The following is a 25,948-nucleotide window of genomic DNA, read 5'->3' as shown; positions in this document are numbered from 1 at the left end:
TTTATGTTTGAAGCCTGAAATGTGGCGAAAGGTTGCAAGGTTCAAGGGGGCCGAATACTTTTGCAAGGCACTGTAAGTCATTCACTGCCAGCCCAGGTCAGTGAGTATGTGAGTAGTTATCAAAATTGAAAAAAAAAATTTGATTTTGAAAATACCTATTAATGGTAATAAATGTCCAATTCGCCCAACCAAAGAATTAAGCTTGTGTGAGGACATAAGAGATTAATAAAATAATTCATTAAAATTCCTAGCGCAAAAATACACAGGGGCCACACTTATTTGAATTTTTAATCTTTATTCTTTTTCTCAGTTCATTACAACTTGTTTTGAATTTTTCTTTACTGAGAATGATTTATATTTTTATTATTCATATTTGTTTTTTTAATTTTTCAAAAATTTATTTCTATTAAAATTCTTTTATTATTTTTTTCTCAAAACAGGTCCTTCAACTAATTCATTAATTTTATTTACGTTTTACATTGTACGTAAAATACATGCGAGCAACACTAATACAGTGGTACGTCGACATATGAATTTAATTTGTTCCCGGACCTGGTTTGTAAGTTGAAATGGTTGTATGTTCCCATAAGAATACATCATACCGTATTTTTCGGAATATAAGTCGCACCTGAGTATAAGTCGCACCAGCCCAAAAATGTGCAATGAAGAGGAAAAAAAACATATAAGTCGCACTGGAGTATAAATCGCATTTTTGAGGGAAATTTACTTGATAAAATCCAACACATAGAACTGATATGTCATCTTAAAAGGCAATTTAAAAATAAAATACAATAAAGAAAAACATGCTGAATAAGTGTACAGTATGATAATGTTACATAATGCATGAACAACGAAATACGAACGTAGCTGGTATGTTAACGTAACATAGCTATTAAGTGTTTTTAAGATAACTATAGCGTAAAGAACATGCTCACAAGTTTACCAAACCATCAGTGTCACTCCAAAATATCAAAATAATATGTGAAATGATTGATAATGAGTTAATATTTTCACACATAAGTCGCTCCAGAGTTTAAGTCACACCACCAGCCAAACTATGAAAAAAACTGCGACTTATAGTTTGAAAAATAGATTCGTCCCACAGTCCAAAAACCTATGCTAAATCCCTGATAAATACTGCTGGTACAATTACAAATAACAATTACACATAGAAAAACAAATAAATTATAGATACAAATCATAATAATAATAATAATGTATAAAAATGTAATAACATTGTAATAATTATGTAAAGAATCAGGTTCTAATGTGGTGGTTGTTATTTGCAAGCTGTTCCTGAACGTGAGGAAGGTGTGGAAGTGTTTTTACTTTCTCTTTTTATGTTGTTGCTGGCGTCGGCTACGGCGGACGATATAAATGATTAAAAACCCGACAAAGATGGCGACTCCATTGCTAATGCTACAATAATTATAATTGTCACCTTCACTAAGAAAGACTAGCGAACGGAGATGGGAGAAGGACCGTTGAGTTCCTAGACGTATTTTGACTGTATTATGGAGCCAGTTCACTGACACGCACACTTTTCTCGTATTTTTCTATCATCCATCTTAATTTCAATGCTAAGCATCACTTTTTTCCTTTTTTCACCACCTGCACTAACCTTTTTGGGACTCATGTTGATTTCTCTCACAAGAAAATCCACCAGCGGTCCGTCTTGTGGGAAAACAATGAAATTCCGACGCTGTCATAAATTGTCGTATTTTGAGCGAGTCAAATTTTACGTCGGACGTCGAAAGTATCATATGCCAATGCGATTGTATGTCGCCAAATATTGTCCCGTAGACCGCTAATTGGCTACTGGGCCGCAAGTTTGAGACCACTGTCTTACATGAATGTAGCAAAAACATTTAAGAAAAAAAAAATCATGCATGAAAGGGTTAAATAAGTTTTATTTTGGAAACAACCACCTTTACTTCTGTACACATCAAACCACCCATCACGGTCAAGTGAGATGGTAGTTTAAATAAAAAAAGTGAGCCCACAGCTAGCAAAAAAAAAAAAGCTTCTCCAGAAAGGGAAAACAGGAACTGATGAGACAACATTTAAAACATTTAATCCATCAAGCAGGATTTTCTGCAATGATCACCAATACTAATTTACTAAGTAGACTGCGCCTTAGTTACACACTTCGGGTGTCATTGTCTACCATTACCTTGAGGAAAGGACCAGCTTGTTGAACAGAAACAAGCATTAAAAGCATCGCAATGCGTTTCACGGGAAACATCTGAAAAGAATGCTGCAGTGTTGGAAGACCGTTTACGTTAAGGCAGAACAATTGTAAACAAGTTGCCTCGTCCTTGATTGGCTTGAACGGTACAGGCCAAGCATGCAAGCAGTGTTCAGACTACCTTTTTGCTCCATTCAACTTAAAAGTTTAGTATCCAATGTTGTCTCCCTCCATCTCAGGTCCCACAGTTTGATCCCGGCGAGAGACGTGGAGATGTTAGAGCCCTCTAGGGGCTGTACGGTGGTGGCTTGTCATCCGGATGCTCGTGAGGTGGAGAGTAGCGAGGAGGAACCAAGGTGGGCCACAGGTGACTTGCTCCGGATTGCGAGTCATCAGACAAGCCGGAAGAGTCGGCGAACATATAGGAACCCTGATAAAAATGGAAAAAGAAGTCTGTGGAAAGAACTTGGATGCTAGTCATCCCAGGATAACCAATACCTGCGCATCATAGGCCGAATATGGTGGCAGGCAGGGAGCAGAGTTGCGGTAGGAGTTGACGTGGGAGTTAGTGCGCGGTGGGGCATCAGAGTCGACAGACGCCGTGATGGCTTCCGGTTCTGATGTACTATCTGATGTTTGAGCTGGGGTCTGACACAAAGAGACAGCGTAGTAAATTGCTTTGTCTCTAGTGTGGTTACAAATACACTGGGGCAAATAAGTATTTAGTCAACCACCAATTGTGCAAGTTCTCCTACTTGAAAAGATTAGAGGGGCCTGTAATTGTCAACATGGGTAAACCTCAACCATGAGAGACAGAATGTGGGAAAAAAACAGAAAATCACATTGTTTGATTTTTAAAGAATTTATTTCCAAATTAGAGTGGAAAATAAGTATTTGGTCACCTACAAACAAGCAAGATTTCTGGCTGTCAAAGAGGTCTAACTTCTAACGAAGTCTAACGAGGCTCTATTCGTTACCTGTATTAATGCCACCTGTCTTAACTCATTATCGGTATAAAAGATATCAGTCCACAATGTTAGTCAGTCACACTCCAAATTCCACTATGGGCAAGACCAAAGAGCTGTCGAAGGACACCAGAGACAAAATTGTTGACCTGCACCAGGTAGAGCAGGACGGTAAACCGAAAATTTACCGTCACCGAAATTCTTCACGATGACCGACGTAATTTTGACCATGTCGGCAAATTCGGTAATTTAATAAAACAAGAAAATATAGTCTTTTCATCCCGCTTTGACTCTGTGTTGTTCGGCTATGTTCATTCCCCTTTAAGAAAGCAAACAGTGTGCTTACGTATGGAGTCACGTGATTTTCAAGAAGCCAAAGAGAAGCCCGGTAGGCTAACGCTAGCGGCTAACGCTACAAGTAAACGGGATGGAGTCGGGCTTAAGTTAGCTTCGCCAAACTTTCACCCGACATTAAGTAAACTCTTGGCGGGTTCCAGACGGGCTTTAACCCGCTGTCCTCCCTGGTTCTCACGATTTCAGGAGAGGATGCTTTCAGCGCTTTCTTATAGTAGCCAAGCCACAGGCTAACGCTAGCGGCTAACAGCGGCTACAAATGAACGTGAAAGAGTCGGATAGCGGCTCTAACCTTGTCGAAATGGCTGAAATTAATGAGTGGACTGGGCACGGACATGTAGCAATCATTATGTCGCGTTATTTGGCATCTGTGTGATTTCTCTGAAAGCTTTCATGATAGTAAAGCACTCAGCATAACGTATAATCCAACAGTGAAGCCTATATATAATATGACAGTTTAATGGCCACAGCTATTTTTCTGTATGTGTGTGCTTTATTCTGCCATCATAAAACCTTAAATGTTTCATTGGCATCAGAGCAATACAGCTTTAATCTGTTTGTGTCAGAGTGGGGGTGTGTGTGCATGTATTAAAAAATGTTTCGGGAAAAAAAAAACTGAAAACTTGACGTAAACACTTGTGTTGAATAATTATGTCACAGCAGCCATTACTAATAAATTGTCTGAAGTGTACTGTTAAAGCTGCAAGTCATTTGTGTTAGAATTACATGTTTGCACAGTCGTCATGTTGATATTTATAATGTTGTACATTTTTCAAGTCATACAAGCTTTTATAAATGTTCACAGTAGAATTATTGTTTACAAGATTTTTTTTTTTTTTTTTAATAATGTTTAGACTGCATGTGCAATTGTTAAATTGAAAGCTGGTAAATAAATTTGACGAGAAATGGAGAAATTTGTATTCAATGCATTGATTCAAATTTTCAAATTATATAACAGTCCGCTTGGGCGAATTTATCGTCATTTATCGTTATCGAGGTAAATCTGCTCAATTTATCGTGATACGTACTTAAGGTCATATCGCCCAGCCCTAGCACCAGGCTGGCAAGACTGAATCTGCAATAGGTAAAACGCTTGGTGTAAAGAAATCAACTGTGGGATCAATTATTAGAAAATGGAAGACATACAAGACCACTGATAATCTCCCTCAATCTGGGGCTCCATCCAGATCTCACCCCGTGGCGTCAAAATGATAACAAGAATGGTGAGCAAAAATCCCAGAACCACACGGGGGGACCAATTGAATGACCTACAGAGAGCTGGGACCACAGTAACAAAGGCTACTATCAGTAACAATGCGCCGCCAGGGACTCAAATCCTGCGCTGCCAGATATGTCCCCCTGCTTAAGAAAGTACCTGTCCAGGCCCGTCTGCGGTTCGCTAGAGAGCATTTGGATCAGGGGTGTCCAAACTTTTTGCAAAGGGGGCCAGATTTGGTGTGGTAAAAATGTGGGGGGCCGACTTTGGCAGATGTCCTTTACGTAGAACAATATAGTGAAGCAAATTTTAGCAAAGTATTCTGTGTGTCACATTTGCTTTAATATTTTTTTAAATGAATAATTTCAACAATCTCGCAACTAGCCTTTGTGCTGTTCTCTTTCGACTCTCGGGCTGTTCGAAATACTGCTGCTGTGAAATTAAACTAGCTTCAAGTTGCTTCAATTTCTCGCTGCGCATCTTCACTGAAATCTTGTCGTACATGTCAGCGTGTCTTGTTTGGTAATATCGTCTCACATTGAACTCACTCTTTAAAAGTGGCGACTCTCTGCAAATGAGGCAGACACAGTAGTTGCGTGTTTTAGTGAAGAAGCAGTCCAATTTCCACCTATCCTTGAAGCATCAGCTGTCGCAGTCAACTTTTTTTTGTTGATTGTCGCCATTTTAGAAAATTGGAAGTGAAGGGTCACATGGGGTAATGTTGCTTTAGAGTGCTGCTACCTTTTAGTGGGTAAATGAAGAGCAGCATTTAGAGTGTCAGCTACTTCATATGCTGGTAGCAGTACTGCTGACCAATTTATTAAGTCTGTGTGCAGGCCAGACATTATTCATTTCATGACAGAGGCTGGGGGCCGGATGAAATTTGACCACGGGCCGCATTTGGCCCCCGGGCCGGACTTTGGACATGTCTGGTTTAGATGATCCAGAAGAGGATTGGGAGAAAGTGTTATGGTCAGATGAAACCAAAATAGAACTTTTTGGTAGAAACACAGGTTCTCCTGTTTGGAGGAGAAAGATTATTGAATTCCATCCGAAGAACACCTTACCCATTGTGAAGCATGGGGGTGGAAACATCATGCTTTGGGGCTGTTTTTCCGCAAAGGGACCAGGATGACTGATCTGTGTAAAGGAAAGAATGAATGGGGCCATGTATCGAGAAATTTTGAGTGAAAATCTCCTTCCGTCAGCAAGGGCATTGAAGATGAGACGTGGCTGGGACTTTCAGCATGACAATGATCCCAAACACACAGCCAGGGCAACAAAAGAGTGGCTTCGTAAGAAGCATTTCAAGGTCCTGGAGTGGCCTCGCCAGTCTCCAGATCTCAACCCCATAGAAAATCTGTGGAGGGAGTTGAAAGTCCGTGTTGCCCAACGACAGCCCCAAAACATCACTGCTCTAGAGGAGATCTGCATGGAGGAATGGGCCAAAATAGCAGCAACAGTGTGTGAAAAGATTGTGAAAAGTTACAGAAAACGTTTGGCCTCCGTTATTGCCAACAAAGGGTACATAACAAAGTAATGAGATGAACTTATTTTCCACCATGACTTGCAAATAAATTATTGAAAAATCAAACAATGTGATTTTCTGTTTTTTTTTCCACATTCTGTCTCTCATGGTTGAGGTTTACCCGTGTTGACAATTACAGGCCTCTTTAATATTTTCAAGTGGGAGAACTTGCCCAATTAGTGGTTGACTAAATACTTATTTGCCCCTCTACAAAAGTTGAAAATGTCCCACCATGTCTTTAAAGCCCCCGAGCACCGCAGCAGTGATGATTCCCAGGAAGAGAGCCACGATGTTGAGGATGGTGGCCGACCAGAGCAGGTGGTAGAGGTGCACCACGTCTTGGCAGCTCTTCACGTCTGTGTACTCGTGGTATCCGCCTACCACTTCCACACGGCTAACGCAGAGAGGGGAGCAAGCGTAGTCAGGCCTCATAAGTTAAACTCCCAGCGTCAAACCAACTCAAAGAAAGCACATCCATTACACATCCAAAAGAAAAAAAAGGACCTACTTCCAAATCATGGATGGTTTCTTAAATTTTTTCAAACCATCTCTATTCTGAAGTCCCATGAGAGGATGCTCTCTGAAACAAAGGTTAAAAGAAAAAAAGATCTAGTAACTTCTAGCAACAAATAAAAGTATGAGGTTACAGTTTACATTCGTCGAAATAAACCCTCTCACACACAGGTCCCATTGACCGCAAGTAACAGCAACAGACATTATCCATTTTGACTGACGGTGTTGGCAGTGGTTCAATGGCAGCCAATGACATAAAAGCCTCAAACCCAAAAATTCACACACATCCAAAAGGTCTCTTATTCAGCAGTTCGCTGGCTAAAATAAACATAACTAACAGACCAATTTTTTCTGCTCTCAGACCTTTTTTTGTTAGTCAGAAATAGGACTAATTAACTGCATAGCAGCGCCAGTCACGAAATGTGATTTCTTATCATTTTTGTGCTTCTTTTCACGCAGTTTTTGACTCGTTGACCAATAAAAAAAGGTCTTCCTTGTACAAAATCTGCCTGTTTTTTTTCCTTCTTTACTTTAGTAATAGTTTGATCTTGCCACAGATCCCTGCATGCCTCAGCATCAAAGCACCACAAGCGTCAATCATCGTTTAACTTGTTAAACAGTTGCTGTGGCAACTCATTGTGTGTAAGTGAGGAGCTTGAGCATATTTGACTGGACTCACTCAATGAAGCATTTATTAAGACAAACGTTTTATATTCTTTTCTTGTTTTAAAATAATTTGGCGGGACAGTGACATGTTTAAAGTGCCTATGACAGCAAAAAACATGTTTATTTCATATTACACGCGGTATTTTATGCTCCTGAATGAAATGGACCGCTTGGATGTGTGTGGAAGTGATCATTTTATTTAATCAATTTTTTTAATCGCCGCCATAAAAATGAGTGTTTTCCGGCTCCAGTCTCATGTTGAGGACGAATGCGAATATGACGTCACCGGGGTCAGCATCTCACATTGCATTGCATAGCTTTATAGCATGCAGATGGACTGCAGATTCAGCTGATTTTGCGGATTCATTTGTTTATTTTTCTCATCATGCCGGCCAAAAATGCTGCAGGGTTTTGTTGCTGCACCATGGAGAGGCGTGTGAGCCTTTTCAGGTTTCAAAAAGTTCCCGTTCACCCCCAGATTGGCCAAAACAAGTCCGACAACTTTGGGACCACTGGACTTGCGAGGAAGTGAGTATACATTGTGTTTTGTATCATGTCAAATACTGGGACCATGGCACATGATTCAATATAGAGGAGGCTTGCATTTTGTGACTGACAATGCTCCTTGTCCACCGAGAATGCCCCTCGGCCGACGACCGGCGGCGTGTCAAACCCCCCGACGTCGGCCGGATTGTCCGGCTGTCATTCTCCAGCTGATTCCCCGGCAAACGAGTTCTCCTGCCCGCAGCAGGGAAACGATGAGATGCAACATACTCCCCGCTGGCGGGGTTGCCGATCCGTGAAGACAATCGACAACCCCGCCGCCATGTGATATGATCTGGGGTAGTTTTGTGTGATTTTTCGCTTGGAAAGGCGAGAATAAGACTAGGAAATGCCGCTCGATTTGGGTTAGCATGTCGGCTAAGTGTCACGCCTCCTGGTTTGTTCACGCTCTCCGAAGCCGGGGCAGGGAAATGACAAAAGCCGGATTAACTCCGGTGACATAAAATATCGTTCGGGAGGTGCAAGACGTTGACAGTTTTGACCTTTATGGAGTAATTTTGCTATGTCGTACTGAATAAATGCATTTTAATATTTCATATTCCATTTAGCACAAGAGTGATATTTGTCATGGCCATACCATTTATTTAGCAATTGTGGAAAAAGATCAAAAGAATTTCCTGTAAAAATATCGGAGTAGAGAGATTGAAACAATGATGACATTTTGCTGCTCTCTGTCGTATTTTCCTCGTTCTGAATCTCTTCCCCCTCAATGGGTTGAATTCTAAATCAGATGAAATCGTGACCCTGCCGACGTCATCATCCACCTGGGGACGCTAGAGGGCTATAATGACAGGCGGGACTAAACGGCAGATTTAAAAAATCGAATTTCTCATCATCTGCACTTTGTCAAATTGTTGTATACTGTATAGCCGAATCGTCTCAAAATATGATTCTAATTCACATAATAATGCTATTCAAGATTTTTTTTAATGCTGTCACAGGCACTTTAAATGCATTGTTGAGCATTTTAAAATAGTTTAATTCCCCTCTGTAATCTAATTCATTCAAGTTATTTTGAGTACTGCAAACTCAAAATAAATGAGTTACTGTAATCTAATTCATTCAAGTTAATTTGAGTACTGCAAACTCAAAATAAACAATTTATTGTAATCCAATTATTAAGGTTATTTCAGTCCTTAAAATTGAAATAATTGAGTAAATGGCAACAAATTAATGTAAGTAACATAAATTAGATTTACTAAGGCAGCAGGTTTGTAGTTTTTTCTTAAAGGAAAGACAACTTATCATATTTTACAGTGTACTCACTTGCCACAGTTGTACAGGTCGCAGCAGTAACACGTGTTGCTTCTCACGCGCAGGTTGCAGGACGTGCGAGACGACGTCTGGCAGGGCACCTGAGGTACGCACATAAAATGTAATGCCGTGTCACATTTCTTCATTCAATTTTAAATGTGCAACACAAATACGGACGGTGGGAATTTCTTACTTCTCGCTCAGATGCAGTCTCACTGGAGAGGTAGTCGCACCGTCCTGCATACAAGGGCCTCAGGTCCTGCAGCGTAATGACCACCATTTTATTTATCTACACAGTACGTGCCAATAGTTTGTTCAGTGAAAAATTTACCTGTATTGAGACTATTAAATGATGCATGTTGTCACACTTTTTTCATATGATACTGATTATTTCTCCTTGTCTCATTTTCTCTGCAGTCATTCTGAACATGGGAGTTAGTTTTCCATCACTGCCTAATTAATAACTCACTTGCAGAAACCGTTGTCACTCTCCGCCGCTTAGGGCTTATTTTATCTTAATTGTTTTTAAGAGCGCATTAGTGGTTACGTTGTTTGATATGACGTGCGTTACAAAGAATTGCTCTTACTACTACTACTACTCGCTGACTACTACTGCCATATATTTTTAGTCATTCACTGGTGCGACATTGATTAATAGGAGTGTTGTAGATTCACACACACAAGTAATATACAAATATACAGTACCAACATACCCTGCAAGAATTTACAGTGTGGAGAACAAGTATTTGATACACTGCCGATTTTGCTGGTTTTCCCACTTGCAAAGCATGTAGAGGTCTGTAATTTATATCATAAATTCTCTTCAACTGTGAGAGACGGAATCTAATACAAAAATCCAGAAAATCACGTTGTATGATTTTTAAATAAAAAATTTGCATTTAATTGCATGAAATAAGTACAGTATTTGATACATCACAAAAATCGAACTTAATGTTTGGTACAGAAACCTTTGTTTGCTATTACAGATACCAAACGTTTCCTGTAGTCCTTGACAAGGTTTGCACACACTGCAGCAGGGATTTTGGCCCACTCCTCCATGCAGATCTTCTCCAGAGCCTTCAGGTTTCAGGGCTGCTGCCGGGCAACATGGACTTTCAGCTCCCTCCATAGATTTTCTATAGGGTTCAGATCTGGTGACTGGCTAGGCCACTCCAGGACCTTAAGATGCTTCTTACGGAGCCACTCTTTAGTTGCCTTGGCTGTGTGCTTTGGGTCGTTGTCATGCTGGAAGACCCAGCCACGTCTCATCTTCAATGCCCTTGCTGACGGAAGGAGATTTTCACTCAAAATTTCTCGATACATGGCCCCATTCATTCTTTCCTTTACACAGATCAGTCATCCTGGTCCCTTTGCCACAACCCATCTTCAGGGCTCTTACTGAAGGAAGGAGGTTGTCAGCCAAGATCTGGCGATACATAGCCCCATCCATCCTCCTCTCAATACGGTGCAGTCGTCCTGTACCCTTGGCAGAGAAGCAGCCCCAAAAAAATGATGTTTCCTCCTCCATGTTTCACGGTTGGGATGGTGTTCTTGGGATTGTACTCATCCTTCTTTTTCCTCCAAACACGACAAGCTGAGTTTAGACCAAAAAGTTCAATTTTGGTCTCATCCGACCACATGACCTTCTCCCATTGCTCCTCTGGATCATCCATATGGTCAGTGGCAAACTTCAGACATGTCTGGACATGCACTGGCTTCAGCAGCGGGACCTTGCGTGCGCTATAGGATTTTAATCCATGACGGCGTAATGTGTTTCTGATGGTTTTCTTCGAGACTGTGGTTCCAGGTCTCTTCAGGTCATTGACCAGGTCCTGCCGTGTAGATCTGTGCTGATCCCTCACCTTCTTCATGATCAGTGATGCCCCACGAGGTGAGATCTTGCATGGAGCCCCAGAACGAGGCAGAATTGACCGTCAACTTGAACTTCTTCCATTTTCTAATAATCGCTCCAACAGTTGTTACCTTCTCACCAAGCTGCTTGCTTATTTTCCTGTAGCCCATCTCAGCCTTGTGCAGGTCTATTATTTTATCCCTGATGTCCTTACACAGCTCTTTGGTCTTGGTTAGAGTTTGTTTGTTTGAGCATGTGAACAGGTGTCTTTTATACAGGTAACAAGTTCAAACAGGTGCAGTTATTTCCGCTAATGAGTGGAGAACAGGAGGGGTTCTTAAAAAAAGAACTAAGAGCCGAAATATTTACTAGTTGGTAATATATCAAATACTTATTTCATGCAGTTAAATACAAATGTATTATTTAGAAATTATACAATGTGATTTTCTGGATTTTTGTATTAGATTCCGTCCCTCACAGTTGAAGAGAACTTATGATACAAATTACAGACCTCTACATGGCTTGCAAGTGGGAAAACCAGCAAAATCGGCAAAGTATCAAATACTTGTTCTCCCCACTGTATGAGTTTCAAAGAAAACATTCATCTTATTTCAATTCAGTTCTGCAACAAAGATAATAATGAGATGATCCCCCTTCCAGTCATTATTAATGGACTATTCCAGAATTGGAGATTTTACCTTTCACTCTTCCAGTATGAAACGATCCACATACAAAGTACTACAACTTGCAGTTTATTAGTAAATTTACTGGTCCTGAGACCAAACATAGATGAATGAAGATAGAAGAATGCTTCTAAGTTGTCCTGGCCTGTAATCATTTTTTTTGTGTTGCTAGGGTCCAAACTAAATGAAAAACTGTCACTCAAAAGATAAAAGCTTGGTTTTGCTAAAATTAGAGGCCATATTAAAAATTTCTGATTTTCTGTCCTAGTTATGCAGAAAATACTTACGTTAAATATCATTTCTTCATGTTTCAGATCAAACTAAGACTATAAAATAAGGAGGAAAATGTAGACACAGACAAGGCTGAAAAAGCAGGTTCTACTCTTGCACCCACCCCTCTTTAAAATAAAAAGCTGTATTTTATGCCAAAGGAACTGTTGTGTTTGATAGAACATTATGTCTATATCCTGCCATCGCAGATTCATGGTGCATTAAGCCCCCAAACTATTTTTAATTTGTCCATTTTACCCTGGAGGCCACCGTTTACAGACGTCGCGCAACCGCTTTTGTTTCAACCGAGCTATAAAAAGAAGGTAAGTACGGTAATTACATTTATGATTCGAAATGTCTCTTAGAATCATTGATTGATCTCTAATATTTAGTTTTAAAAAAAAAGACTTTAAAAAATTATTCACTCGCATATTTTCAACTTTTAAACAAATTACGTCACAATGAAAAAATTAGTGTCTTTAAATAAGTCACAGATACAGTATCTACCTCATAACTATCGCTTAACTGTATTGTTTTTGTTACTGTCGCATTTCCCCCAATATTTTAGATGATGAATAATCTATCCAAACAAAGAAACAAACAAACAAAAAAAAACGTTTAAAAGGGTAAATTTATGAAAAATAAAATCTCGACCACTCCTTGATGTCCGTGATTTCTGCATCGTGACCCTTGTTATATTACCATGTTTCACCCATAAAATCCCCCCAAAATCCGGCTGTGGCCATTCACAGCTGTGTCTTGACACTAGGTGATACATGCTACATGGAGTTTTTGGATCGAAAAGAGGTACGTACACGATAATATCTCGTGAAAATCATGGCGTCTTTAATTATGCTCTCTCATGCTCTCTCCTGAAACAAACTAGGAAATACTACTTAGAACCTGGGAACAAAATGTGTTATTTTTTGCGGCATGTGTCTCCCACAACATTCATGAAACCATGTAAATCACATAATATGCTGGACTTGACATTATTAAACATATTTACTAAAGAACGGCTTATGACCCCGCTATTTTTTTTTATATTGTTATAAAATTGTTAACCTCGATTGAATGTCTCTACCTCATGCTACCGTATTATGCATTTAAGTAAAATAACACCAACACCACAATTTTTTTTCACTGTCATCTGCTACTCCTGGGGAAAAACTAACGTTGGTATGTATTATACCGTTACTGTGATTATAGCAAGTACGTATTATACATACCAAATAAGGAATAAAAATTATCCCACTGATCTGTAAGCATAATTAATCAAGCCTTTGAAAGTTTATTACCTATTATTCATGAATATGTAGCATAAAATCAGACAAATTAAGATTTATTTTTCAAGAATTTTGAAACCCTAATCCTCCAATTCTGGAATGACCTTCATATTGTTGTTTAAAAAAACGCCCATGTTTCGAAAATTCCGCCAAAGTATGTCAGCTTGAGGCCAAGTGTATAACTGCTTTGTGCTATCAAAAGCTTTTCGTTATACTTACAATGTGCCTGGCAGCAAAAACTCCATCTACAATAGCGCAGCAGAATGCAGCCACGACTCCAAAGCTGATGAAGACAATAGAAGCCACAAGCTGGAAAAAGAGCATAAAGCACAGCGCAGAATCAGCTTTATCCCTGATGCAGCGCTCAAAAAAAGAACTTATACAAGCACGAACAGATTTTCTGAGTATTCATCAATTTTCATATAGCAATTTTTTGGGTAAATGTTAAAATTTAGCTGTCTATCATCAGGGTCTTATTCTATTGAAAATTGCTTTTTGTGGGGAAAATTTTAATTCACAAAATACAGAAACTGGATAGCAAAGTGCTTATCACAGAGTATGTTTTTGTAAACTAGCTCCTCTTTGCTTGCAGCCAGCGCGGACACACTTCAAACTCAAAAAGCCTCTAAAACTAACAATTTTTCCTGATGAATAAATTCAGAATATTGGCTACAACCAATTACTTGCAGTCAACCCAAACACAATTAGCCACACGTTAGCCTAGTAACCTTAAGGTTGAAAAAAGCCACACGTTGTAATTTATTTCTAGAAAATAACAATAGAAGAGTAATATCTATTGTCTTCAAATTCCAACTTGGCAAAAATTCAAAACCAGTCTACAGCATCGAATATTTTTCTAGTGCAGGGGTGTCAAACGTACAGCTCGCAGACCAGAAACTGCCCGCCTGGGGATCCAATGGGGCCCCCAGGGTTGTCCTGCCTGACAGCCACATTTTAGTTCATTCATAGTGTACATACAATTTGCGAATGTCGTAAAACCTAGGATTTCTTGTTTGTATCATCCAGTGTTGTTTTTAGCAGCTCTTTTAATTTTTGTCTTTTAGTCTTTTGGACGACAATACTTATTAGGCTTAGTCATATTTTAGTCATCTCAAAATGTGTTTGTCTTCGTCTAGTTTTTGTTGACGAAAACTCAAAACTAATTTAGTGTAGATTTAGCTGATGTTACTAAAATTATTTTCGTCTGTGAAATTAAAAAAAAAAAATTACTCCAAACATAAATCAAGGTTTCTAACTATTTCGAATGAACATTGACAGACGAGCACATACTGTATTGTTGTGTCTACAAGGACAACGCTAACTTGGTGATAATGCACACTCAGCAGGAAAACAGTACATTATTTTCAATTAATTAGACCCACCTGGACGTCACGAACTGTATGTAAAAAAAAAATGTTGTCCAAGAGTTTAAGAGGACGCTCTCAATGAGCATTAGCCTAATGCTAACACAAATGTGAATGCTGTGCTAACGCTATGAGTTACATTTAGTGTGTGATGATCACTCAGCAAAGACCTTTAAAGGCTAAACCAACATTGCATATTTTCTCTGGCCAAGAAAACAAATCTTACCGTGTGTGCAAGCCTGTAGACTGGAGAGGACACTGCACTGGTGAGTGGCAGGGGTGCAGCACATCACTTGAGTGACACAACCAGACACTGCTATGATGCAGGCTAACTACACATACAATGTGAACATGTGACGAAACCTATTGCGCATTTTTGTCTTGGTTTCGTCTCATAAGACGAAAACTGGCATTAGGCTCGTTATGTTTTAGTCCCCCAAAACACGTTTTTAGCTCGTTATCGTCTCGACATCGCCATGATAAAAGTGTTCGTTGAGAAAATATTTTCGTTATTGTCATTGTTGACGAAAACAACACTGGTATGATCAACTGTGCAACTGTGCGCACGACTGCACTTGGCTCACTTTTCTGTCAGCGGTAACTTTGGTTAATTCGCCCCCTAACAGTCAAAGTAGATTGGCCGTCTCGTGTCGTCAATGGCAGACAATGAGTTAATAAGGAAGTGACCCAAAAATGCCCCAAAACTAGTGTTGTTTTGGCAGCCCTTTTAATTTTGGTCTTCGTCTTATTCTTTTGGATGATAATACTTATGAGTCTTAGTCATATTTTAGTCATCTCAAAATGTGTTTGTCTTCCTCTAGTTTTTGCTGACGAAAACTCAAGACTTATTTCATCTAGTTTAATTAACGTTTAATAAAAATGTTTCTGTCTGGAAATATTCAATTTTACTCCAAAAATAAATACCATAATTTTCGGACTATAGGCCGCTACTTTTTTCCCTCATTTTGAATCCTGCGGCTTATAGTCCAGTGCGACTTCTTTGATTGATTTGGGTTAATAGGTAACACTTTATTTGATAGTGGCGTCTTAGGACTGGCATAAGGCCGTCAGAATTATGGCATGATATTATCATGGGCATTAATTAATGCTTATGACTGATGTCATTAAGTGTCATCCGGCAAATTTTGTCACTAACTCCATTTATGTCCATCTTTTACATCTGTTCAAAAAGGAGATAATTTGCTGGATGACATAAAATGACGTCTGTCATAAGCATTTACTAATGCTCATGGCAGTGTCATGTCATAATTATGAGGGTCTAATGACAGTCTTATGGTGCCACTGTCAAATAAAGTGTTACCAAATTCCATAACGAGCAATGAATGAAACAACTAGGACAGTAACTGAAGAAATAATTAGCACTGAACATGAATTTTGATTTGTTATTTACATCTGTAGCACTGTAATACATGCTAGTAGGCATGTTGGACAACAAGAGTGTTGACACCAGGTGGCAGCAGAGGTTATCTGTCTCCCCCAAGAGAACAGTGATGGGCAAACTTGAAGCTTCTTGAAGCAATGAAGCTTTGCATGGTGGCTCATTTGGTCTTATGACAGTGTTATGATGCCACTGTCAAATACAGGGTTACTGGTTGATATCTTTTGGAGTAAATATCTCATAATACAGTGAGGACAGCTGCGGCTTATAGTCCAGTGCGGTTTATCTATGAACAAATGCCGTTTGCGTGTCAAATTTGGTGGGTGGCAGCTTATAGTCAGGTGCGCCTTGTAGTGCGAAAATTACGGCAAACAGATCAAAGTTTCCAACTATTTCGAATGAACATTGACGGACGAGCACGTATTGTAGCATCTTCAAGGACAACACCAACTTGGTGATAATACACACTCAGCAGGAAAACAGTACATTATTTTCAATTGACTATACCCACTTAGACGCCACGAACTGTATGAAATGAAGGTAGTCAGAGGATATTCGTCGTAAGCATTAGCCTAATGCTAACGCGAGCGGGAATGCTATGGTATCGCTATGAGTTACATTTAGTGTGTGATGATCACTCAGCGCATCTTCTCCATGGCCAAGATAAGAAAACAAATCTTACTGTGTGTGCAAGCCTGCATGGAGACTAGAGACGACACCATGCTGAGTCGGGGAGGGGGGCGCGCAAGACGTCACATTAGTGACACAAACAGACACTGCCACGATGCAGGCTAACTACAGTTAAAATGTCACATATAATGAACACATGACAGAAACTATTGCGCATTTTGGTCGCGTTCTCCTCTCGTCTGGCATTCATTTCATTATGTTTTAATCTCCTAAAACACATTTTTAGCTCGTTATCGTATCGTCATCGTCATGAAAAAAAGTGTTCATTCACGAAATATTTTTGTTATCGTCATTGTTGACGAAAACAACACTGCCCAAAACCAACAGGGATTGCCAAATCAACCGGGAATAGAATGCACCAAAATGTACAGGAAGTGTCGCATATGTACCCTCAAAATTTCACTTAAACTGTGAAGACTAGCATTGAATGTTCATATTTCAGTGACGAATGTTTATTCAACCCCTCCCAATCAAAATGGATTGGACGTCTAGCGTTGTCAATGGCAGCCAGTTAAGTAATTGGCCGAAAATAAACTGAGCTGACAACTATGTGATCTAAATGCCACGATTGTGGCCTGCGAACCAAAATTAGTTTGACACCCTTGTTATAGTGTGAAGGGAAATGTACCGTTAAGCCAGCTACTACCGAAGCCAATAAACACACATAAAGCTCCTCAGCGTAAATCATCAGCAACAAGATTTTAAAGATGTAAACAAGTGGTCAACCATGTGGCCTCAGCCGTCACAGCGCACGCTGACTGAAGCGCTCGCCGTCCAATCTCTGCCGCCCTGTTGGCCAACTTGTCACGGGCCAAAGTCATTCCTCACGTCAACTTTGACAGCCCCTTTCCACTGCAGTTTCCCTGCCTGCATTCCTGTGTGGACATCTGGCCTGATCCTCTTACAGTTTGCATCTATTTCTGGACGCGGCTCACTTCGCTCAGGAACAGCGGCGCAAACCTCTGCAGGCCCGACTTGGCTCTGCTTGGGTGTTGTGTCATTACATTGGCACAATTAACAAACTTGCCGGAAGGTGACTGGGGCCAGTGCGATTGGCACTGTCCTCACCAGATGACGCCTCCATCAAAGTGCTTACCATCTGCCTCTTGTTCTCGATCAAATGGGAGCCGATGATTCCCAGGAAAGAGCCAAAGCCCAGCTGGAAGGAGAGAGAACATGGCTTAAGGGATAGATTGAAATGGCCACTTATCACTCACCATTAACTAAACTCCTGTGAATGTCGGACCCTTTTTTTTATTGTTTTTTACACAGGGGTTAACTTGTGCTTACTCCTATGAAACAGTTACTGAGAGAATCTGACATAAAATGTGTACACTTTATTATTGTGGATATACATACAGTTGTACCACTACATACGAAGTAAATCCGTTCCAGGACTGTGTTTGTAAGTGGAAATGGTCGTATGTCGAGCAGGATTTTCGCATGAGAATACACTATAATTCCAATAATTAGTTCCACAGCCTGAAAACCTACACTAAATCCATGACAAATACTGCTGGTACTATTGCAAACAGCAATTACACAGAGCAAAACAAATAAATTATAAATAAAAATAGGAAAAACACTGTAATAGTCATAATAATAATAATAAGACCTGTAATAATGTAACGAATCGCGTTCTAATGTGGCGAATGTGTTTTGTGTGGGGTACCTGAACGCACCGCGTGGCTGACGTGACAGAGTTAGAGAGGACTTTTTACTTTCACTTTTCATGTTCAGCTGTGGCGGACAGTAGGCATGTTGTGTTGCACAAGTTCTGAAGTCCAAGACTGTTTTACGTACATATCTATAAAGACCTCAGGGATTTAAGCATTTATTCACAGGAATTTCCAACGGAAAAAGCACTTTGTCTGTGATTCTACTCAGTCAGTTTTGACGGCCTCACCAACAATGCAGGCCCTCTATTCATCGGCCCCGTGTCCCGTCAATACATAATGACGTCTATGGGGCAAACCTATGCCCTTGATATGAAGTAACCCAAAATCAACAGGAAATGACCAAAAAAGCCATGAGACGTGAACTTTAAATGCCCCCAATCAACAGGAAGTCACACGTAAATGCCCCAATATTAACAAGAAGTCACACGAAATCATCAAGAAGTCATACAGAAGTGACCCCCCCAAAAAACAGGAAGTGAGTGAGTCCAGAGTTTACCGATCAGCATGAAAGCATTTCTATGTAATTTTACCAGAAATTGCCTTTTCTAATTTAGAATGTCATTTTAAACCATACAATACCGTGTGTCTTGGACAAAGGCGTAGGTTTGCATAGGGACGGCAGAGACATAACACTAGCAACTTTTCAGGATGCTCAAATTGCCCCCACCAACTATTAAAAAACCTTCTTTGCATTATATAATGACTTCAGTTATATCAGTCATTTAGATTGTCTTTCCATATGTTGTACGGTTAGAATTGACCCTACCATTCATAAGTGAATTATTCTCATTATGTTCAGACTTACGTTTACCCTTTTTTCTTGCTGAATGTGCCGGTCCATTTTTTCCCCCACAAACGCAAACAAATAAAAACATTTAAAATATATTTATCTATTTATTCTCTACATTATTTATTGGGGTTTTTTTTTTTTTTTTTGGATAAGATTTTCAGATAATCATACATTAATCATAGTCGAGTTTAAAAGTTTTCATTTTTTTTTTGTTGCGTTTAGCTGTGCTTGTGGACAAAAGCAGTAGTGTTTTACCTGAAGGAAGGCTCCATTTTTATTACTATTTTTTTTTTTTTATTATTTAGCTTTTTTGTTATATTTAGTTATTTAGACAATGTTGAATGATCTGAAAACAAATGTTTATTCTTATGCATTCCTGGATAGTTCAGCAATTATTAACAAGTGCGTATTTATTTTGTATGTTAATATAATTTATGTTCAAATATTGCAATTTAAATTTGCTAATAAAATCCAGACATTTATTCTGGAAGTTTTCAAAATGTTTCTTTAGTAGTTTTTGAAAACAAAGGTTTGAATCGAACTGTGTTTCAACAGAACCAATACACATGAAAGTTAGTACAAGGCAATACAGATTTATTTTGCATTGATTATTTAGCCTGTCAATTAATTAGGTTCATATTTCTGGGAAATGTAGCTCTGACTCCCGTTCACCCAATCTGTTTGGTCTTATTCATGTCCCGTCCCCAGCAAAAAGTGCGCATGCAGGTTATGCTGTGATATCGCCCCAACCAATGTTGAGACCAAACCTACGCCCTTGGTCTCAGAATTGTAAAAGTAGAGAAAACAAATGAATGGCAAAGAGTCTTTACCTCTCTCAGCCTCTAATGACATAGATGCTGAATAATAAATGCTAGGAAAATTTACCCAACACCCTTCATCTGTTGTGAGTGGAAAGCACTCGTTTACTTCACATGTTTTGATAATGGCAGCGCGTGTGTGTCTGTTCCATGCAAACTCACAATGAGGCCCGGGTAGTAGCCCCCAACTGTGATGTTTTGCGTCCTGGTCGTTGCTGCCAGGCCGAAGACGAGGATGAGCACCGACACAATGAGCAGCATCACTGTGACGATGATGGATTTCCTCTTCCTCCTCTTAAAAGAACCTACAAGACAACGGACAGATTCTTTTATCAACTGGCAACAGTGTTGTTTTCGTCAACGATGACTATAACGAAACTATTTCGTCGACGAACAACTTTTTCATGAAGATGACAAGACGATAACGAGCTAAAAACGTGTCTTAGAAGACTAATATGTAACAAAAAGAATGCCAGTTTTCATCTGACGAGATGAGAACGAGACGAAAATGGGCCATAGTTCCCGTCAAACACTCACAATGTGTGATATTTTATGTGTAGTTAGCCTGCATCGTAGCAAGTGTCTGGTAACTCGTAGCGTTAGCATAGCATTAACGTTCACGTTAGCTTTAGGCTATTATTAACGGCGAGCGTCCTGTTAGACTCTCAGCCACCATTTTTTTACATAGAGTTCGTAGCCTTCAGGTGGGTATAATTGAAAATAATGTACTGTTTTCCTGCTGAGTATGTATTATCACGTGAAAGATTTGTCGATACTTGTGGATGCTACAATTTGTGCTCGTCTTTCAATGTATATTCGAAAATGTTTAATCTATTTTTGTAATGAAGCTTTTGAATTTTACAGACGAAAAGTTTGAGTAAACGTTGACTAAAACTAGATGCAATTAGTTTCCCTCAACAAAAACTAGACGAAGACAAACACATTTTGAAATGACTAAAATATGATGAAGTCTAATCATAGACTTCATAACGATTGACTGGTCAGATTCGACCATTAGTGCACCACGCCTTCAAGTAGGGGGCCAACCCACAATCCGCTTCAGTTATTCGCAGTCACATGCAGCGAACCAACGCCGGATGTTGAAAAAGTACAAAAGCTGAAATTGTACCGCATACAAACAGGAAGGATTGTCTCATGAGTGATTTGTTCGAGGATTCAAGGTAATTATTATATTTTTCGTACCATGCATGCATTTTGAAACGCTGTGTAAAAAAATCATTGGGAGAAATTAGCCGCTACAGCATTGGCATTATACTTCGCAATATTTACGTGAAATAAATGCTAACTGCCAGTTTTTTTTGCTTTTAACCAAGAATCGAGACTGTTTTACATCCATATCTATAAAGAATTCAGGGATTTAAGCATTTGTTCACAAGAATTTTCAACAGAAAAAGCTCTTTGTTGTACTAAAGGGGCCGCCACAGTGACTTAACTAGCATCACATTCGACATATTTACGTAAAATAAATGCTAACTGCCCGTTTTTTTTGCTTTGAACCAAGAATTGAGACTGCTTTAGGTCCATAAAGAATTCAGGGATTTAAGCATTTATTCACAAGAATTTTCAACGGAAAAAGCTCTTTGTTTACATATGGTGGCCGCTAATTTCCTTACTGTCTAGCCTCATAGTTCGCAATATTTACGTAAAACAAATGCTACCTGCACGTTTTTTTGGGGTTTTAACCAAGAATCGAGACTGTTCCATTTACATATCTATAAAGAATTCAGGGATTTAAGCATTTATCCACAATAATTTTCAACAAAAAAAGCTCTTTCTCTGTGTTTCCACTCGGTCAGCTTTGACGGAGATAGGACCCCTTTGAATCGGCCCCGTGTCCCATCAATACATTATGAAGTCTATGTTCTAACAACTTTAATAGTCCACAAGACTAAGATGAAGACAAAAACTTGAAAGGCTGCCACAAACAACACTGACTGGCAATAAATCAGAATCATCAGCAAACTAAATGTAGCCCTATTAAAAAGTGCTACGCCGCCTTGAAAAAAACAAAATGTGGTTAAATGTTGTAGGAAATTATCCAATTGTACTTAATTGGTCTGAAAAATATGAAAAATCGCATATAAATTTGTCAGCACAAGAGCCTCATTATTTCATTATATATACTGTGACATTTTAATTTTTTTTGTGTGGTGTGCCATGAGATTTTTCTCCCGCAAATCACGATTATTGCATCAGTAAAGACAGCCAAATCCTCCATTAACATGCACAAGGCTCTTGTGTTGATATTTAACAAAAATTCCCAAGAGCTCAGTCGACACTTGTGACAGGAAGAGGGCTGAAATGGAAGCTGAAATAGGACCTCAGCTACCATCTTGGGCCATCTTGCGTCAGATTTCATTCAAAATCAATATAGCTCATTTTATCACATAGAGAAATACAGTGATGCTTGAAAGTTGCTGGGTTTTGAATAGCATCGGTCTCGAGTTCAGTGTCTGGCATTGCTGGGAGTAGAAGTACACATTAGTCATATGGGACAAATACTGGAAAGTAGTGCATTCCAATTATTTTAGCTACAAAAAAAAGGGTGTCAGCCTGTCAGGTAATATTCTTGGGATAACTTAACAATAAGTCAGTAAATCCTAGCTGTTGGAAGACATTTTAAAAAAGCTATCATAAAAACAAAGTTTACCACTAGCAGGTACAAGGTTACTTTGAAAACTGTCATCTGTAAAAATGCAAAATATTTGTGTTTCCTGTCAAAGTACCATTGTCAACTATTGGCAAGCACATTACAAGAGGTGGGGAGAGTAGCCAAACATTTTATCAAGTAAGAGTAGTATTACTTTAAAATAATATTACTCAAGTAAAAGTAAAATTAGTCATACAAAAATGTACTCAAGTACAAGTAAAAAAGTATTTGGTGAAAAGAATACGCAATTAATGCGTAACATTGTAACTGCTTATAATGTTTGATTATTTTATTTTAACAATGGTATTTTTTTTTCTCAGCACAAGGTTATCTATTTGAACTGTTATTATACTTTGAAGAAGAAGTCTATAACCTACTAAATAACCATATTAAGCCAAAGAAATACAAAAAAAGAAAGATAAATAAAATACAGAAATGAAGCATCATTCGTCCAAAGAGCATGAGTGCCCACGAGTTGAGAACATATATTTCCTATTATGAAAGTAAAAGGATCATATCTCCAGTTTTCTGTGGTCAATCGGCGCCAAATAAAAACTGGGAGTGAGGCTAAAATCTGTGCTTTCGAGTAAGAGTAGCTTTTTCTTCTTCACAAATCTACTCAAGTGAAAATAAAAAAGTATGGCTATAGTAAAACTACTAGAAGTACATTTTTCTCAAAAAGTTACTCAAGTAAACGCGTTACTACCCACCTCTGCATATTACATTACATTTGGAAGGCTGTCATGCCAATATACCGCAACAGAGGCTTCTGAGACAGGTCGGATGTACATCAATTACACATGTTAATCACAAGGCAGCAACGCCCTGAGCCCAGGGGTGCTGGAAGTCACACACAATAGGGGGTGCTGCGGATCTCATTTTGTTTTTCCCATCCAAAAACAGTCGTTTCGGTCCAAATTTGTCAGGCTCGCGCTTTTTCGTCATACACATACATGCTGGATAGTTTATATAGTACCACGAGGCTACAACAAAGACAGCGTTCTGTTTCAACTATAGTGTGTGTTGGAGTTTTTGTATTGGAAATAAAATAGCCCATGTATTATAAAGCAAATCCCTGCAGCGAGACGGTGCAATGATACACAAACACATTTGAAAAGTAAAAGGTCCAGTAAGCCTCAGTCTAACACCCACTTTTTACAACACTCAAATAAATTGCACACATATATCCAACAGCGCTCTGCACGGTGACAGCTCAGCAGCAACAACAAACAATTCTATGGTTACAATGCAAACTATTTGAAGTTCTCCACGGTCCAAATCTGCATCTAACGTTTCCTTGGTGGGCACTATTCTAAACTATCATGCTCATCTTAATTTTCGACCTTGAAATATATTTTAGAATTTTTTTTTTGTTCGAAAAGCAAGAAAACTTTTTCCACATATATAGTTAATCCCCAAAGTTTAAAACTTTTTTTTATTGATTTATTAAAAAAAAAAAAAAAAAAAAATCTACCCAACACCAGGGGGTGCTGCAACACCCTCAGCACCCCAGATCACACGCCACTGCCTGAACCTTACTCTACTTTACATCTTTGTTTGTCTAAAAGAAATTATATTTGGAGCTTGTGTTTAGTGCTGCAACAATTAATAGATTAACTAGATTCAATCAATTCGATTAAAAACAAAGATTTGAATTAAATGTTGCTGCTTCGAGGATTTGTTTAATTAAAGTGGCGTTGTAATGCTTTGTTTTGAAAGTGTTTGCATTTACTTTTATTGATTTGGGTGGATACACTGCCCTCTGGTGGCAACAGTGAATATGACATAAATCATTTCACATTGCTGAATCCAGCTGCTCCCTGTTAAGACCAACATAAGCTATGTTTTTGTTGTAGCTAATTTTTTTTCCCCATGCACTCTTAATTTAGTTTATAAGTATATTCAGCTGTTTTTTGTGGGAATATGTGTTTGAACCCTTTGTTAAGAGTATTGAAAAAAAATGTTAGCATTTCATAGCATTTAAGCAAGCGGACTTTTGATATGTAAGTTAGCCAATTGTTCTTTTGTTGTACTAAGATCGTCATTTATTTATTTTTTTTATACCATTTGAGGCTGAGCTCAGGTGTTTTAATTTTTTATGCAAACAAACTAGTTCATCGATTAATCGACGACTAAAATAATCGATAGTTTCAGCTCTACTTTGGTTTCAAATCTCATCTCCCTGTGCTTGTGTTAGTTTCCTCCGAGTAATCTTTCCACATACTGGTGAATGGCGAGATAGTGTAAAGCGCTTTGAGCGCCTTGAAAGGTGGAAAAGCGCTATATAAGTATAACACCATTTACCATTTACCATCCCAGAAACATATATGGAAAGTTCAGAAGAGTAGACACTAAAGTTTCCAGAAGTTTGAATCTGAGCATGAATAGTCTCAATTTGCCCTGAATTTGGTTAGCAACCACTCCAGGGTGTACCCCAGCTCTCACCGATGTCAGCAGGGATGAATTCCAGCTCACGAAACCCTAATGGGAACAAGTGGTTAGGAAAATGAATGGATGCGATCATAACTGCCTTATTGTCACATTTTCCTGACTGAAGAATGTAACCATATATTTGAGACTATAAATACATTGAAAAAAAGTTCATTGAGTTCATTCTAGACCTTCTAGCCATGAGATGGCACAGTTTCATTTCCAAACGATTGTCTGTCATCTCAATTTAACTCTCTCTGTAAATGTGTATCACTTTATCCTTCGCTGTACTGACCACACGGTTGAGAGCTCGTCCACCGACAGGGCATTCACTCAAGAATTACCTCTGTGTTTTGTCACAACATCACTCTCAATTGCCACAATTACCAACCACAAAGCAATTAGTCAGATAGCAAATCCCATTAGAAGTAAGTTGATTATGTCATCGACAACTAGCCAGTCTGGCTTCTTTTAAACATATGTGGAGTCGCTTCCTGATGCCCACTCGATGTAGTCGGTGGTTAATCTAGAAAAAAGATTATTTGTGAACAGGCCTTGCAACATCATAACCTGCTATTCTTACACAGCTCATGACAACAAGATAAAGTACAGTATTAACATTGCAATTCGTTACATTTTTTTTTAGAGATTGCTGTAAAAAAATTATAACCATTTTACAAATACAGAAAATTTAACCTTCAGCCATCCATGGGCATATTACAAGTGCTGCCATTGCATGTATTGCTTTCCGCTGCGTTTTGTTGGAGA

General features: G+C 38.9%; 1 protein-coding gene across 1 annotated transcript in view; it reads right to left on the bottom strand.

The window, feature by feature from the left end:
* Positions 1-1,892: 1,892 nt before the first annotated feature.
* Positions 1,893-25,948, bottom strand: part of tmem255a (transmembrane protein 255A) — a 32,301-nt gene continuing 8,245 nt past the window's right edge. The window contains exons 2-10 of the mRNA XM_057851227.1: positions 20,242-20,384; positions 17,889-17,951; positions 13,559-13,648; positions 9,442-9,507; positions 9,261-9,349; positions 6,760-6,831; positions 6,483-6,645; positions 2,687-2,836; positions 1,893-2,618 (exon numbers count right to left, since the gene is read on the bottom strand). Coding sequence (XP_057707210.1) covers positions 2,475-2,618; positions 2,687-2,836; positions 6,483-6,645; positions 6,760-6,831; positions 9,261-9,349; positions 9,442-9,507; positions 13,559-13,648; positions 17,889-17,951; positions 20,242-20,384 — 980 coding nt within the window. The 3' untranslated portion in view covers positions 1,893-2,474. The remainder of the gene's footprint in view (positions 2,619-2,686; positions 2,837-6,482; positions 6,646-6,759; positions 6,832-9,260; positions 9,350-9,441; positions 9,508-13,558; positions 13,649-17,888; positions 17,952-20,241; positions 20,385-25,948) is intronic.

Source organism: Corythoichthys intestinalis, chromosome 11 (assembly GCF_030265065.1).
Source record: "Corythoichthys intestinalis isolate RoL2023-P3 chromosome 11, ASM3026506v1, whole genome shotgun sequence".
NCBI classification, from domain to species: domain Eukaryota; kingdom Metazoa; phylum Chordata; class Actinopteri; order Syngnathiformes; family Syngnathidae; genus Corythoichthys; species Corythoichthys intestinalis.
This window is presented reverse-complemented; position numbering and strand designations above follow the sequence as displayed.